General features: G+C 37.8%; 1 protein-coding gene across 7 annotated transcripts; it reads right to left on the bottom strand.

Moving 5' to 3' along the window:
• Window positions 1-4,178: 4,178 nt before the first annotated feature.
• Window positions 4,179-15,524, bottom strand: map9 (microtubule-associated protein 9). 7 transcript variants are annotated; one of them, XM_066660595.1, is made up of 17 exons: window positions 15,419-15,515; window positions 14,886-15,040; window positions 14,715-14,785; window positions 14,466-14,590; window positions 14,288-14,384; window positions 12,924-13,412; window positions 12,062-12,288; window positions 11,291-11,381; window positions 11,013-11,074; window positions 9,210-9,277; window positions 8,962-9,124; window positions 8,417-8,506; window positions 8,166-8,327; window positions 7,197-7,342; window positions 6,877-7,012; window positions 5,662-5,773; window positions 4,179-4,696 (listed from the first exon to the last, which is right to left on the bottom strand). In XM_066660595.1, the coding sequence occupies exons 4-17, from the start codon at window positions 14,538-14,540 to the stop codon at window positions 4,599-4,601; spliced, it is 2,016 nt and encodes a 671-aa protein (XP_066516692.1). In that variant the 5' UTR covers window positions 14,541-14,590; window positions 14,715-14,785; window positions 14,886-15,040; window positions 15,419-15,515; the 3' UTR covers window positions 4,179-4,598. The 7 variants fall into 7 exon arrangements, with proteins under 7 accessions (XP_066516692.1, XP_066516691.1, XP_066516694.1 ...); XM_066660594.1 differs by lacking the exon at window positions 14,715-14,785; XM_066660597.1 differs by lacking the exons at window positions 14,715-14,785; window positions 14,886-15,040 and adding an exon at window positions 14,844-14,885 and having other exon boundaries at window positions 15,419-15,514.
• Window positions 15,525-17,015: the final 1,491 nt, after the last annotated feature.

Raw genomic sequence — 17,015 nt, 5'->3', positions numbered from 1 at the left:
CAATTTACAATTATTAACATTATCTTTAAACATCAACAATTATTTGAACAAAATTCAGGCTTCAAAATGGCTGCTTGTGATATTACCATATAGCAGGGGATGTTGTCCTATCTGGACCTGGACCTCTAACTGATTAAAAGCTGAAACTATTAAGAGCTTTTAATTTGGAGTGTTTGTTTTAAGTGGTGTTACTCTTCTAGACATTATGGTTCAGATTTAGCCATCGATTTAGTGTTTTTGCATACTACACTTGAGGCTACTCAGCCAATCAGACCTGTGCGTTATGATGAGCGCTGTGACTTGAATGAGTGACAAACACAGGGCAGGGCCAGCCACCACTGTCCTAGGGCCAGTAAAAATAGCCCAAGGGATGTGATAAAAGCTTTCGGGATGACAGTTTTGTGTAAGATAAAACCATAAACTTTAATAAGAAGGGAACATTTAATGGTTGAATATCCTCATAACGCTTAACATGGACTCTATATATATGGATAAAGTTCCATCCTTCAGCATAAAGAGCCGAAACATAAAGATCTTGCTGTTAACGGGTAAAGTCCTGCCCTCCAGCAATAAGAGCCAATCAGCTTGCTGGTTATGGAAAAGCAGTAAAGTCAACAGCAAATACAAGACAAGTGATTAGGCACTTTATTTACTTTATTTTTGCTTTTGTTTTTCTTCCAAATCATTGTTTTATTTGTAAATTGCACTTGAAATAAGAAAATGACATTTTATTTAGAGTATTTGTTATTTATAATTATTTATAAATCTTAATATTGAAAATGGAATTTGATTGATAAATGCTAATTCCTTTTTAGACATTAGCATTAGTATTGTAGCTCTAGTGCTGAGCTAAAACCAAGCTTCAGAGACAAGACAAGACTTGACTGGTCAACTTCTTTTGAACCAAATGGAAAATATTAGAACTATTTGCTAAATTACTGCTTTAACATGCTCATCCCAGTCAACCTCTGATGCCGTGTGTCTTTCTGTAGCTGTTATCATGTCCAAATTAAGAACCAATGAATGTCACTCGATCCTCTAAATTTCAAGGTGAATATGGAGTATGAATATGTATAACTCCATTAAAGATAAGTCGCAGGACAGTCATTCAACTATTAAACAGTACTGTACTTTACCCAGACTAAAATTTAGTACAAGATAAGCATATTGGAGTGGTGTCCCAGATAGGGATTAAGCCTAGCCTTGGACTATATTCCCCCTTCAATGGAAAATCACAATTAAAAATTATGTGCAATTCAGGGCTTGGCTTAATCCGTCTGGGAAACCACCCCATGAAGTACCATGAATTTCACAAAACAAGGCTTTTTCCAGATTATGTCAATTCAACACAAAGCAGTGCTAGCAACATATTGTATATTTAAATTAACTACTTTGTAATTCAGAGGAAACATTTGGTGGAACAAATACATAAAGTAAAACATATCAGCATTGGAGGAATTTTGTTTGACCTTGATTAATATTTCATATTTTCCCATAGAGAAAACCATCCATTCCTTATATGTGCATTATGCAGACTACAGAATGATGGCACAACTTCACAGGTCTATTATAAGAAATACCTCAAGCTTCAAGATTTTCAATCTTTTTTAGAAGATTTAAAAACTAAAAACACACAACTGAACATTCTGTCACCATTGAAGATATAAAGGAAGAAATAAATGGTTAGTGTCAAAATAGTCCATAAGGTTTCTTTGTTTAACCCTCATTTACTCTTTGTATATAGTGAATTCTAAACTGTTTTGAGAAAGGGGCACTTTTGTTGTTGATAAATGTTTGTTCCCATAAGATATTTAGGCAAAAGGAATACGTGTTGTATGTTAGTAATGAACATAGCAAAGGAAATATGAAGAATGTCATTTATAACAGTAGGTTAAGTCTAAAATACTGGTAAATAATAAGTATTATGATCTTTTTTTATTTATAGAGAAAGAAACATGATAACCCAGGGATATGATAGATGCCAGGTTGTCAAGCCGATGCATCTGCACTGTGTCTTTTTATCTAATTGTCAGCAAAGGGACTCGCAGGCACTGGTCAGTCCATGTGACAAGAGTTCTGAGAAAAATGTGTTGCAATGTTACAATGTATTTACAAAAATTAAGGTATGGAAAGCATTTTTTTGATTTTCACAAGTAAAACAGGACTGCTTTGTGAAGCCCATGCACATAGCACTCTCACATCAATGCTGTTTCACCAGTGAAACAAGGCAGACATATTGAAGTCAATAAAAGTCTCAAGTCTTTCCCCTAGCAATCGATTCATATCTAGTGTCTCTTGGAAAAGTCAGTTTGGCCAACTATATTGGACAACATCTAAACCCTTTGCTGGAAACACTGCAGTAATTAAAGATTTACTGAAGGCTGCAGTCAGGTTGCCAATCTCCAGTGTTTTTTGTGTGAGAGTCAAGAATTTGGGCCTTTCTCAAGTTGTTAAAATGTGAAATTTTGCCAAAAAAAAAAAAAAAGGGCAAATTCAAAACGAACATGCAAGCAAATTTTCATTATTTCTGAAACAGAACAATTGATTGGATAATACCGTATCTTATGACCACTTACATCGTCACTCTGTAGTTGTTTCATGCCATTATTAGGAATTCTGTGTCTAGATTCAGTGTCTGAGTGGGAGAAAATGCTGAGATTTTAGTAGTTTTAGTTTACAACCAAGAAATAAGCATAGTAGACTGCTTCCAAACCGTGTTACTTCAGTTAATGAAAACTATATATTCACTGAGAACTTATTTTTAACCAAGAAGCCTAGACAAGAACTAAATAAATATAACTATTTGAGCAGAACTATGAAAATATTTTTTGCAAGGTTTGCCCATGAATAAATCTAAACAAAAATGTGAAACAAAGATAAATGACCCAAGTAGCAAGAGCAGCTGGGTGGAATATTCAACTCCCAAAAAAATGTTTCTTCAATCGTCTGGGAGGCACTCGCACCAACTGTTTGCCAATAATTCATAAAGTTGAATGTCTCAGTTTGCAAAAGCCTTCTGCAGCACTTTGAAATGATGATATTAATTGGAAAATTGTAAAAATGTGAAATAAATGCAAAATGCATTCTAAGAAAAAAGTGGCCATATTCCTTCCATAAATTCAGATGTTTATATTTCTGAATGTGACAAAACTTTAAAGCTATTTTTCATGAAAGTTAATAATAAATAATACTTCTAAAATAGTGGAAACTATTACATTTCTTACATTTTACTATATATATATATATATACACACTATATTTCAATAGACTATAACTAAATTGTTTTTAGTATTTCTTGACTAAGAGACTACAACTAACACTAATTTAATAACTGAAATGACAATAAAACTAATTCATTTCATTACATTTTAGTCAAAACACCAAGATTAAAACTAAATCAAAATCAGCTGACAAAGGTCAAGAATTCTGCATAGACCATGTAACAGCAAAATCCTGAAAGTTGGTATGCTGGTCGACCAAAAAGATCATGCTGTGTGGCCAGCTAACCCAGCACCAAACTAGAATGAACCAGTATAGAGAAACAGTGTGTGACAAACTTACTCTAGTCTCACTGCAACTACCTGAAAATCTCACTCTAGTCACCTCTTCAAAGTTGACACCCTTTGAATAATGACTTCAGTGAACTCAGTTTGAGTTCATTCAAACACAGCATTAGCATATTTGATTTACACTGAAAGAAACTTGATTTATCCTGAAGGAAACTGTAGAATGTGAGAGAGTCCAGATTAGTTAATATTCTGTTCCTTCGTGCAAGTTTATTAGCCTATACTGGATCTTACGAATTATCTCCTGAAAAATTAATAAGTTGGGGAAGTTTTGGCTGGAAATTAATTGAATGATCTTTCCCTTTCCTTATGCAAGAGGATTATTTTATAACAGATGTCCTGATAAATATCTCTTGAGAAATTAACTGAAGATTAAATAAAGGGAGCGTGACTTCTGACTTTTGCACAGCAGGGCATATAATTAAAATTAGATTAATATAGTTAAGTAGTCCAATGCCCCAATACAGATCTAAATCAAAGCACTGTAAAATGAGCAGAATATGCTTATTTTGATCCCTTTAAAAAGCTGCCTGCCTAGCCATATCCTAAAAATCATATCTGCATTTTATTAAAATAATAATCAGGCTTTGGTTTTCTTATTTATTGGTTCATGGCCACAGAAAAAGATGGCAGTAACAATATCCCACCAAGGTGGCTATTGAGTTTCTGTCACTAGGATTGATGGAGACACAAAGCTGCTCATCTTACTGTGCTCGTAATTAAAGCAGCGACTGACATAATCTTGATTTAATTTCCCCTGGAGAAAGAGCTCTACTTCACAAGGAGAACAGTCACGCTTAATGTATCTATGATGGATTCATTCTGGACGGCCTACAGATCCAGAAAAAAATAATGAGCACTGCATCTGCTTGCAATTTTAGAACAGGGGTGCTTTAGGAATACCAATTCCCCCTATTTATCATGATACTAGTCACAAAAATGGGAATTTGGTGAACACTTAATCCAAGCTTTGGGCTTAACTGGGCTGCCCTCTAGTGCCAATGCACTGACATGAAACTCAGAGTTGAAGATTCAGATCTGAAAAAATCCCTTCTTTATATCCCTTCTTCCACCATGAAAAGGCAAATCAGCATCATGAGTCATGAAAAAATGGGAAGCAGTCAAGAAACCTAACAGAGAAAAAAAGCAATAGGCACAAAAGAAGAACATTTTCAAATAAAACAAAAAAGTCGGCTGGAGTTCTCAGAACAAACAGACCACAATATCACTGAAATGACTACTTTTATTGTGAGATGTAGAAAATGCAATCAACGTCTATGACAGAACTTTGGAGATGTGGAGAAATAGACATGCATAAATATATAAAACAATCCTGCAATAAATGGAAGCTGTGATGGATCCAAAAGCTGTTAATCCTAAATATTGATCATATTTATTCTTAGTTGTTGGAGTCTTCTGTTAAATTTGACAAGAGTTAAATTACAAAATGCTCCATATCATCATTGTCCAAAAAAAAAACTTCTTAAATTTCTGTGGAAGTCAGTGTAAAAAGATATTATTCCAATCATTTTGGAGCATTTCTACTGGTCCATTCATCATGAAATGTATACATGTTTTTCTAAGCACTGTAAAAAAAGGAATCCATTCATGAAATCACAACAAATAATAATTAAATTACATCTGAATTCAGTTTATTCTGTTAGTAGGTAGCACAAACTGTCCTCTTCCAGATCATATTGTGTTGATGAAAGACAATGAGGTATAATTAGTAAGCAAAGAACAAAGTTCAAGCCATGTTACATCTTATGAAGTATCCACTAGTGTTACAATCACTTTATAAATATTATCAAAAATAATTTAGATTGGGATTTATACACCTGGAGCTTAACGTGAGCATCATGATTGAAATGAAAATCAGCATTCAGAAAGCTGCGCCTTTGAAAGCACTTTTAAAAAGCTTTAGAGTTCTTCTGCAAAGCGCCAGACGAAACCATGACACAATCAATCTGTCACATAATTAGATTGGTTGTGCACTAGCCCTGTTATCAGCCACTATGTCAGATGTGATATCAGCCTGAGGCCTCAGTCCTTATAGAGATATGATGGAGATAGCATTCAGATAAGGTTTATTTACCAAAAGGAATGGTTCTGTTGGGTGGGCTCCATGCAGGAGGTGGGTCCTCCGGAACAATGGCCTTGATCTTCTTCTCACGTTTCTCTCTTTTCTGCTGAAATTCCTTCCTTTTCTGTGAAGGAAATTGAAAAAATTCTGGCTTAAATCATATTATATAAATGGGTTGATCTCTATTGACAATGTCCATCCCTGAATTTGGTGGTTACATTATTGTTAATACACTTGATTCAGTTATTCATTCATTCATTGTCTGTAATCGCTTATCCAGTTCAGGGTCGCAGTGGGTCCGGAGCCTACCTGGAATCAGTGGGCGCAAGGCAGGAACACACCCTGGAGGGGGCGCCAGTCCTTCACAGGGCGAAACACACTCACACCTACGGACACTTTTGAGTCACCAATCCACCTACCAATGTGTGTTTTTGGACTGTGGGAGGAAACCCACACGAACACGGGGAGAACACACCAAACTCCTCACAGACAGTCACCTGGAGCGGGACTTGAACCCACAACCTCCAGGTCCCTGGAACTGTGACAGAGACACTACCCGCTGTATAATACTGAAATAGAGACAAATAACAATATATATATATATTTAATAATAGCCTGAGAATTTTTTCAATAAAATATTCATTATTATTATAGAGCCCTGCGAAGGACTGGCGCCCCCTCCAGGCTGTGTTCCTGCCTTGCGCCCAATGATTCTGGGTAGGCTCCGGACCCCCGCGACCCTGAACTGGATAAGTGGTTACAGATAATCTATGAATGAATGTTTGAATATTATTATAGAGTAGAATCAATATTGAATTATTGCAACGGAATCAGCTATAGATGAACACACCCAAAGTTTGAAATGCAAGGGTCTGTTACACAAAGTCCAGAACAGAAGACAAGAGTGTTGATGACTTGAAATGTAAGTTATCTGGCGAAAAGAGACATTCTGCTCCATGGAGTACCCATAGCTCCAGTCCTCCAAATGTTTTAGATAAAAAAAAAAAAAAAAAAAAAATTTGTTTTTGTATGATGTAAGTTTCAGGTTTTCAGTGATCCAGTATAAACTATGTAGCCAAAAAAATGTGGACACTTTGCTTGTTGGGTGTCCAGTAACCATAGGCATTAATATGTTGTTGGACTTCACAGCTGTAACAGCCTCAGCCTCATGGATGTTAAAAAACAGAAAGAATAAATCATTAGAGTAAAGTATATACATGCACATACCAGCCATTTCTCATACACTTCCAAAGCCTCCTTCTCTTTCTCCTCCTTCTGGTATTGCTCCTCAATATTCTTTATTTTCTCCTTCTTCTGTTCTTCCTTCACCTTCTCCAGAAGGGCAACTTTTTTGCTCTCACTCCTTGTACCGTTTAGGAAGAGAAATAATATTTGTGGTTGTTCTACAGTAACCCTGGTATATATCGCTAGCCATGTCTTAAAGAGACATTAAAAACTTCAGACGTTGGTTTTAGGAAGGCTATGTACATACAAAGAATATCTGATGTAAATGGACTAATGAATTGATTCTAGTAGCATCGTCCCACCATTGGCTGAATGATGACTTGCTCTCTTTTTTCCTCTCCTCTTGTTCTTTCTCGTTCTTCTGCTTCAGCCTGTTCTCAGCCAGGGTCTTCTTTCTGTGCTGCTCTCGTAGTTGATCGTCATGTTCTTGTTTCCATTTCTCGAAAACCTGCTCCAAAAAAAAAAAAATTAAAAGCTAATTAGTGAAATAGTGAAATTGCCTCCAGTGTTCAAAACAATGCTCTTGTCTGGCAAAGATCCTTTATCGTGCCTCCTGTTTAAAATAAGTCTCCAAAACAATAATATTTAATGTATTCAGCTCTGCCACAATGAAAACTAAGTCTAATTATGTTTTTATATAGACAAAATGTGCTGGAAAAATATAAAAAGCATATTTACTCCATTTACTGGATCTTACAGTTTTCACTCTCTTTCATTCATTCATTCATTCATTCATTCATTATCTGTAACCGCTTATCCAGTTCAGGGTTGCTGTTTCACTCTCTCTGTCCTTCTATTTAAATTTAAATATAAAATTAATTTGTCCCTCTCTAACAAAACCTCACACCTCCGAAGTGGTACCTTTTCACAAGAGAAGGAGGACAAAAGTTACCCATCCTAACCTTACTGTAAATGCATTTGAGATACACATTTTCAAGTCATTTTGAAGCTTTCCTACTGGTTGATCCATCGTAACATTTTAATGCAATTTACATATTGGCTGGTATCTTCAAAATATTCAAAAACAGACAAACAAACAAGGATTTACAGAATTTTGTTTCTAACAGTGATGTCATTAGTAAAAAGATTATCCATTTGCACAGATGCAAGACCTGGTTTATTACAATTATGTAATATATTACATTACCATTTGATGTATTCTGAATCAACAGCTTTGAGTCTCTCTAATATCTGTTTCTATGTTCTAAAACTAATAAATGAGGTAAAACAAGACTGTAAGCACATTTCTGTTTTCAGCTTCTAACACTTACTCTTTTAGCCGTTTCTTTCTTCTCCTCTTTTTCATCCTGTTCTTTTTGCTGCTTTCTCAATGCCTCCTGCTTTTCCCTGAGCTTCTCTTTGATGGTTTCATGTTTCTTTTCTTTCCAGGCTTCATAAGATGCCTTAGCTTCTGCTTTCTTGTTCATCTCCTCCTAATACAGAGAAAACAGGGCACTGTAAAAAGTATAGTAAAATACAGAATTCCAGGAATGCATCATCATGAGACTGATGCCACGTCTACCTCTGTCTTCTTCTCTTTTTTCAGGTTTTCTTCTTGCTTTTTCAGCTTCAGATTTTCTTGCAGTTTTTCCTCTTTTTTCTTCAGCCAGTCCTGTAGAGGAATTATTGTGAAAGAGGTTAAGATCCTGCCCTCGGGGGAAAAAATCTACAAATATTCATTGAAGACTGACAGTTTACATAATCAAGTAAACGTTGTTACGGCATGTTTTCAAAAGCAATGACATTGGACAACTCCACACCCTTGTAGGAGAAGTACACCAGCTCTTTAAAACTAGTAAATCTGTTTGTCATTGTGCATTTTTAGGTTTAATTAACCAAATCATTTAGTGTTTCCCCTTTTTGTGGTGTGTGTTTTCACAGTCGCTTACTAAAGTTTAAATAAGATGTAAATGTTTGGGCTAAAACCCATGGGTAACATCATGGTTTTTTGAGTCAGAAACTGATCCACGCAACAAAACTGCTTCAGTCACTGCCAGAGAAAACAGTTATTTTTCTTACAAATTAAATGCAAATTAAAAATTCAGATTCTGAATGTTTAAAGAAAACCTGGTAGACAGCGGCCCTCAGAGAATCTGCAGCATCTGGCTGTGTACCATTCAAAGCTAACTTCTGGTCCAAAATCTTCAAAGTGCCCAGATACTTGGATTCGGCAGCATAGGAACATGCACTCTTGGACCTTCTGGAGCTTACTGACCGAGAACTCTGAGGTCTGCAATCCAAGAATTTGAGATTTTGAGGAAAGAATTTGAGGTAAATGTCCTAAGCATTTGATTAATAGCGATAAGTAAACTCACCTGTCTTGTGATTTGACGGTAGTTTGACTTTGTCTGCTTGCACGAGAAGCATATTCTGAAGCCTCATGCTTGAAACAGAAGGAAAATGGCATTGGTGATGCAATAAAACAGTATTAGGCAAGATTTGGTATTTTTTGCTCCTTTAAATTAAACAACGCTACTACAGTTGCATTGTTTAATTAAATGTTAAGGTACTTTCCTAAAATCAAGGTGGATTGTTTTCTACACTCCTCCAAAAGTTACATAGTGCAATTTCTGCAGTACGGAACCCAGAATAGAAATGACAAGCGTTGTTCTCCTTATAAAAAGTTGGTGGAGCATCACAAAGATTTTGAAGCTGTGATTTTACCGTAAAATTACTACCTAGATTTGTTTTAATATAGAACATACTACAGAGTGGGCCATTTATAGGGATACACCTTAACAAAATGGGAATGGTTAATGATATTAACTTCCTGTTTGTGGCACATTAGTATATGGGAGGAGGGATACTTTTCAAGATGGGTGGTGACCAATAGCGGCCATTTTGAAGTTGGCCATTTTGGATCCAACTTTTGTTTTTTCAATGGGAAGAGGGTCATGTGACACATCAAACTTATTGGGAATTTCACAAGAAAAACAATGGTGTGTTTGCTTATGTAACTTTATACTTTCATGAGTTATTTGCAAGTTTCTGACCACTTATAAAATGTGTTCAAAGTGCTGCCCATTGTGTTGGATTGTCAATGCAACCCTTTTCTCCCACTCTTCACACACTGATAGCAACACCGCAGGAGAACTGCTAGCACAAGCTTCCAGTATTCGTAGTTTCAGGTGCTGCACATCTTGATGGTATGGTGTGGTATATGGGGTACAAAGATAGTGGGGTCATTCTTCATCAGTGGAAACCTCAAGGCCACTGGATATGTGAAATTGCAACATGATGATGTGTTTTCCTCTTTATGCACTGAAGCTGGCCCGTTCCCTGAGTTTTTCCAGCAAGATGGTGCACCACCACATTATGGGCATCAGGTCCGACCATTCCTAGATTAACAGTTTCCTGGAAAGTGGATTGGTCGTCGTGGGCCGGATGAATGGCCCCCAAGGTCTCCCGATCTGACCCCCTTAGACTTTTATCTTTGGGGTCATCTGAAGGCAATTGTCTATGCTGTGAAACTACGGATACTGGAAGCCTGTGCTAGCATTTCTCCTGCGGTGTTGCTATCCAACACAATGGGCAGCACTTTGATCACATTTTATAAGTGGTCAGAAACTTGTAAAGAACTCATGAAAGAATAAAGTTATGTTAAAACCAAGCACACCATTGTTTTTCTTGTGAAATTCCCAAATGGCCACCATGGTCACCACCCATCTTGAAAAGTTTCCCCCCTCCCATATATTAATGTGCCACAAACAGGAAGTTAATATCACCAACCATTCCCATTTTATTAAGGTGTATCCTTATGAATGGCCCACTCTATACATTTCTGATCTGATTAAGCTTTGGACTTCTTTGAACAAGCTGGCTCACATTATTACAGTAATTTCAGTGAACATTTATACACAAAAGGTCATAGATAACCCATTATGTTTAAATCTCCAAGTTAGTAATTTTTAGGAGACATTTCTATATCAATAATTGAACAAGGATTTATATAAAAAGGGTCTTATAACAACCTGGTATACCAAAGAATATATGGGGACCAGAAAAAAATCAAGCAACATTCTTGTTTGAACTGTTGTTGAACTGTTCCCCTGTGAGAAGACAACACAAAATCAGAGGAAACTTATGAGTAACCTTGAGTGACCATGTACAAAACTTACTTGATGTTCTTTAAAGGATGTGGCATGTCTGTCCCCCTTGTTTTGATTCAGGATTAAAAAATCTGCATTAAAATAAGAATGTCCTAGTAAATGTCATTCATTTATGCAAATGAATTTGCATAAAAGTATGTCAGAATTTGGTATGTCAGGTACATTAATCTATAATGACATATATGTTTCATTATGATAAAAAACTCTAATGACAAGAATGAAGTAGCATGTTGAATGGTGATGAGAAAGAGAGTGATAGAGAGAGAGAGAGATCTTCCCTAATTTACCTGAGCTTTCAGTGCCCTCTAGTGACCTGATGAAATCCTCAGATCTACTGTGTGTCAATGTGGATGACAAAGTGTGGTGCTCTTCAGTGTGCTACAGTAAACAAACCAAAAGATGATATATTTTGGAATTAATATTATTAATAATAAAAAAAATTTGCCTTTATATCCTATAAATCCAAAGTCTGATTAGAATCATACACAAGATAAGATGTAAAACATCCTGTGTCAATCCATTAGCGTTTCACATAGGGCCCCCCACACTCTCTTCATACCGCCAGCCACCAAAATTCCTGCTGAATCCTACACCTCAACACTAATGTTGCTGTGGCCATTTATGATCCAATCAACAACCAGCTATCCTTAACAACTACGGTTACTCATTGAGTCCAGCCCATGAGCATCCAAACCACCCACTGCATCACTAGCTCTTCACAGGTGTCATCAGGCAGGCACCTCCTCTCATTGATGTTGCACTGAATTAAGCTCACAACACCTCCAGAAGGCTCAACAGTGAAGTCTGATGTCCCAGACCCACCCCCCTTCAAGTCAGCTTTACAATCTTACCCTTTACCATCAACAAGTGTAAATCCACATTGACCTCCCTGGTGACTAAGGCTGAACCTAGCCCCACTGGCACAGTTAACACATGCTCAGGGACACCAGTTCCATGTGAACTTTACATGCTACATCACCAACAATCACAATAGAATTTCTATAGTGCATTTCCCCAAGTAATCTGACTATAACCTTGGCTGTTTACTATTCAGTTACCTGGATGTTGTCACTCCCAGATGACCCCATTCTCTCAGGATCCAGTTGTGGTGAGGATCCAGTTGTGGTGGTGGGCCCATCAGTAAATGACAGTGGTATGGACACAGAGGAGGTAGCTGCTCTGCTGGATAGTGATCCTGCTAGTCTGTCTTCTTCATCATGATCGTTGTTCAACTGAGCTGCCCTCTGCCTGGGCCTGGGTCTCGGAGGCTTGTCTTCAACTGAACCTGCATGTGACAATATTCCCTGTTAGTCAGATTTATACCTTTGGGATGAGGTGGAGTGAGTTGGAGTGATCAGTGTCTGCCTATATGCCATCCAGTCCTGACTGAAGTTTTCATGAAGTCTAAGAATTGTCAGACTGGTGGTCTGTCCTTTTTGCAACAGCACAATGAATGCTCTTATTATTTGATCATGTTGATAACAATTTAATGGGATATTTTCGTAAAGCATTTGGGATATTAAATATTAGATTTTGCAAAACCTCTTGAAGTTGAATGATGATAAAGCTGAGGCTCTGTACCTGATTGTCTCTGCTCACATTCTTTGAACATACAAAGCCAAACCAGAAATCTTGCCGTTTTCTTTGACTCTTTAAATTTGTCAAACAAATCAGTGCAGTTGTCAGATATAGTTTTTATCCACTTACATCCTTTCGGTTGTATAGCTTTTAGTTCTATGTCCAAATATTTTTAAATACTGTAGTTTATTTAAATGTTATTTTAGTTTTTCGATTGATTTATTGATTTCGAAATACTTTGTGTTTCAAATTGTCCAGCTCTTTGGCTGACTTTGGTGGTGTTTTAAATGTGCTTTAGGTATAAAGATTGACTTGTCTTGACTTGACAAATGTACAACTGACCTGCTTGGGATCTTTGAGAAGGCAAAGGCAAAGGACTGTCAAGGAGTGAACCATTCCATTGGCTGTTTTCAGAATTCAGGGGTAAGGGAGATTCGGATAGGCTCTTCCTTAAAAAAAACGATTCTGACTGGCTCTTCCAAGCTCCAGAAGACTCTGACTGGAAGCTCAAAGATGGGTCCTGCTGACCTCTCTCTGGAGTCAGAGATTCTCTTGCACTTTGAGGATTATTCCTGCCTTGGTAAGAGTGGAAAGACCCCTGGCTGTCTGAGCTGCCCACCGTATCTGATCTCCCACTTTTACCAGAGTCTAACTGCTCTTCGTGCACAGGCGAGCTTCTCCTATTTGTCTTAACAAAAGACACTTTTTTGGGTTTGACATTTTCCTCTTCATCATCAGACAGTTTGAAATCGTTGACCTTTGCTTTGGTTCTTCCAGCCTTGAATATGTCCATCTTCTTCCGCCTTGTCTTCAGCAAATCACTGAGGATGTCTGTAAAGAAACATTCAGCAGGACATCAAATTAAACATGATTCTAATGTTGTAAAATTCAATTGTAAAACCTTCAATTGTAAAATGTTGACGGTATAGTTGAGAATTAATATTTTCCAAATTTATACCCAGTTTTGTGCTTTAATATTCAATCACCCAATACCCACTCTTTAGCTATATTTCCCCCAATCACAAAGCTACCAAGCTGAGAGATTCAAGGCTTACATATTCTTCCTCCAACAAAGGAGTAGCAGGTCTCAACGTCTTTTGGAACTTCTGCCAATGAAATATCACTGGAGTTCAACACGTTTGGAGGAAAACACTGACTGCCAATTCCCTTATGCTAGATAACCACTTAATAGTATATTTGCAGTAAGAAGCAGAGTCACTCTTATGTATCTATCATTACACATATATAGCACCTTTCTAGATACCCAAGGACACTTTACAATTCACACGGCTCAGAACACTCAATCCACACACACTGGCGAGAAGCGGCAGCCAAACGTGCACAGCGTACTCTTGACCAGGAACGACCGTACACCTGGGCACTAGGATTTCACCCAGGCACACGCATATCTGGGCACACACACACACACACACACACACACACACACACACAGACATTCATTCACACAGCAGGACAGTTATTAGACAGAAGCCAATTCACCTACTCTCCATGTTTTTGGACTGTGGGAGGAAACCGGAGACCCTGGAGGAAACCCACGCAGACACGGGGAGAACATGGAAACTCCACCCAGATGGGACTTGAACCCGAGATCCCAGCGCTGGGAGGCAAACGTGCTAACCACTAAGCCACCGTGCCGCCCGCGCTTATGATGTACTCGTATCTACTGACCACACTTACTAACTCACCATCATCATCATCCTCATCAAAGTCATCAGAGTAGGAGTTACTCTCAACTGTTTTATGTCTGCTGGTCCTCGCAGAGACAGCAGCTTCAAGCTCATCCTGCAAACACATTTATACCATCAATACTTATCTCTCAAAGGGCTGAAATCACTGAGCAAGAGTTCTGTAGAAAGCTCTCACCTGGAAGGTTGTTCTTCTGGATGTCTTGGGGCTTTTAGTGTAGGCAAGAGTGGTATGGAAAGCTTTGTCAACCATCACAGCAAACGAGGTTAAACACAGACTGCTCACAAACAGATATGTTCCTCCTGTGATAGAAAAATTAGACCTAAACAACTTTATATTACATATTCATTACACATTTTCATAACAAACAATATAATGGAATACAGACAGAAAAAGCAATGCAGTTGATTAGTATATGTTACAGACCCTATCCAGTGAGAATCACGTGAAAGTCAACTGTTTAACCTTGGTAACATGCGTATGATGAGTTTTATTTTCTACAAATAAACAGAATTTAATTGATGACAGGAGGGGAACACTACATAGAAATGTTACCTTAAAATAACAACTTCAAAATCATTGTGATGGTTCACTGACCTACAGTTGAAAGAAGAGAGACCCTGTCATTGTTATTCCAGGTTCAGCATTGCAGAAACTGCACTATGTAACTTTTGGAGGAGGGTAGGATACCACCACCACTCCCTCCACACTTCCCCTTGGTTTCAGGACAGTGCACTCTGCACAAATGCATTCTGCAATTGTAATGGGAGGCCAGAATCAAAGTGCTAAATCTTACCATGTGTTCCAGAAAAGCTGTAATTTTAAGGTAAAAATAACTATTTTTGCTTTAATTTAAACATGTAAAGCGGAGTGATTGGCCCTTAAGGAATGCCCCTTACCTATCAAATATCTTAGTCTGAACTTGTTTTATGACGTAAAATTTTGTAAATGCACAACTTGGGTGCAGATGACGTAGTTTCTGGGCCTACATAGCTAGTGCAGTAAGATTACACACATACGAAGAGAGACTGATATTGAATTTGAATTTCATATTAAAGCTCATTGTTCTTACCGCGTTACATTGACGTTAAACAAACATAATAAACATTAGTAGCTGTAAATGTCGTTACCAAGGCAGAAACACGGTCGAGTTTATAGACAGAGGTCTGTTTTCACCCGTAGCCTCTCTGCTTTAATCGAACACACAGCACCGCCATCGGTTTACTTCTGTTACCAAGGCAGCCGAGAGGTGCCGAGCCGCGAGAACACGTAATGTCCGGCAGCACCAGTACAACGTAAACAACTTGGGCGCCATCCCATATTACTCCCTTACGCCCTACATAGTGCACAATGTAGGACCCAAAATACGGGTTGCTACACCCACAATCACTGCATTGCGCGTAACAGAGAGCAAATCACGTATAAGAAAACAGGACACACTGTAGCTGAAGAAGTAAAGTAAATGAAAATAATAATAATAATAATATATATATTCTACATCTAAGTGTTTCCTTGCTATATTATCGTTCACTAAATAAAAACAACACAGAAAAACAGCATGGACATAAACCGTCACAAGATGGCGGCAAAGACTCGGATAAACACCGACAGGTTTGAGTCAGCAACAAGCTTCAAGAGAGGAGTAGTTGAATTTTAACTGTTGTGAGGAAGCGAAAGAACAATTTGCTGAATCATATTTTATAATGGAATTCATATTTCACAGTGGTGGAAAAACATAAAAGACTCAAACATAAAAATCTCAGTTGTTTCAGTCATGCTTGAGTCAAAAGTATTTACTAAAATATTTAAAATATAGATTAAATGTCTTAAATTGAATAAGTTGACACTTGTGAAAACTGGTGTTTAGCTACTTCTGTTTCTCTTCTTCCTCTATCCACTCCTCTCCTTCCATCATATTGTTTCCCTCCACACATCCTTTCTTTCTCTTTCTCTTTTTCTCTAGGATAGCAAACTTCCTTTTATATCTCTTAAATCTTCCCTCTTCTTAAAGGCTGAAAAATGACCTGAGCATCACCCTTTGTACTTTTCCACCTTAACCCACTTCTTCATGCTTTAACACCCATTCCGTCCATTTATGCTGAACCAATTGCCACCTCTTGACTGATGATGTACCATTAATGCTCTGAATGAGGTGATCCTAAGCTCTCAATGCCCAATGCCATGGGTTGGCTCAAGGAGTACTGGCCCCAGGCATTAAGCAGTGGAGCAGTGAAACTGTTCTGTAGTGATAGAGCTTCATCCAACACCTTTGTGATGAATTGGAGTGAGGTTTGCGATCTAGAACTAATAATCCCACATGAGTACCTGACCTCACTACAGTCCTGTGGCTGCATGCAAGCAAATCTTTACAGCAATTCTCCAACATCTAGTATGAAGCCTTCCCAGAAGAATAGGGGATTACTGTGGGAAAGAGGACAGACTCCCTATTGATAGCAGTGACATAAGCATTAAGAACATTTTTCTTCCCTTCTGTGCAGTTAGCATTTTGGAGATAGGAGGATTTCTCACAGCAGCAATGATTCGCTCTGATGCCAATCCACAGTTCTCATACCAAGGGGAAATTGGGCTGCTGTGTTTTGCAGCTCTGTGTTGAACTCCTCGGGGGGTAGATGGACTGAGGCATGTGGCCATGGAATTATTCTAGCATCAGTGCCCGTCCACTGCCACCATTATTAAAAAAAAAAATACTCTGGTTACATAATAGCC

This window comes from Hoplias malabaricus, chromosome 2 (assembly GCF_029633855.1).
Source record: "Hoplias malabaricus isolate fHopMal1 chromosome 2, fHopMal1.hap1, whole genome shotgun sequence".
Lineage (NCBI taxonomy): Eukaryota > Metazoa > Chordata > Actinopteri > Characiformes > Erythrinidae > Hoplias > Hoplias malabaricus.
Note: the sequence above shows the minus strand (reverse complement) of the source record. Positions and strands in the feature narration are given on the sequence as shown.

Bases quoted from the DNA above. Each gene is read 5' to 3' on its own strand.
- map9 (XM_066660598.1), bottom strand. From the start codon at position 14,540: ATGGTTGACAAAGCTTTCCATACCACTCTTGCCTACACTAAAAGCCCC. The intron at 9,125-9,209 runs GTGAGTTTACTT...CTTGGATTGCAG, and splicing joins ACCGTCAAATCACAAGACAG to ACCTCAGAGTTCTCGGTCAG. The intron at 8,507-8,961 runs GTTTTCTTTAAA...ATTCCTCTACAG, and splicing joins TGAGGGCCGCTGTCTACCAG to GACTGGCTGAAGAAAAAAGA.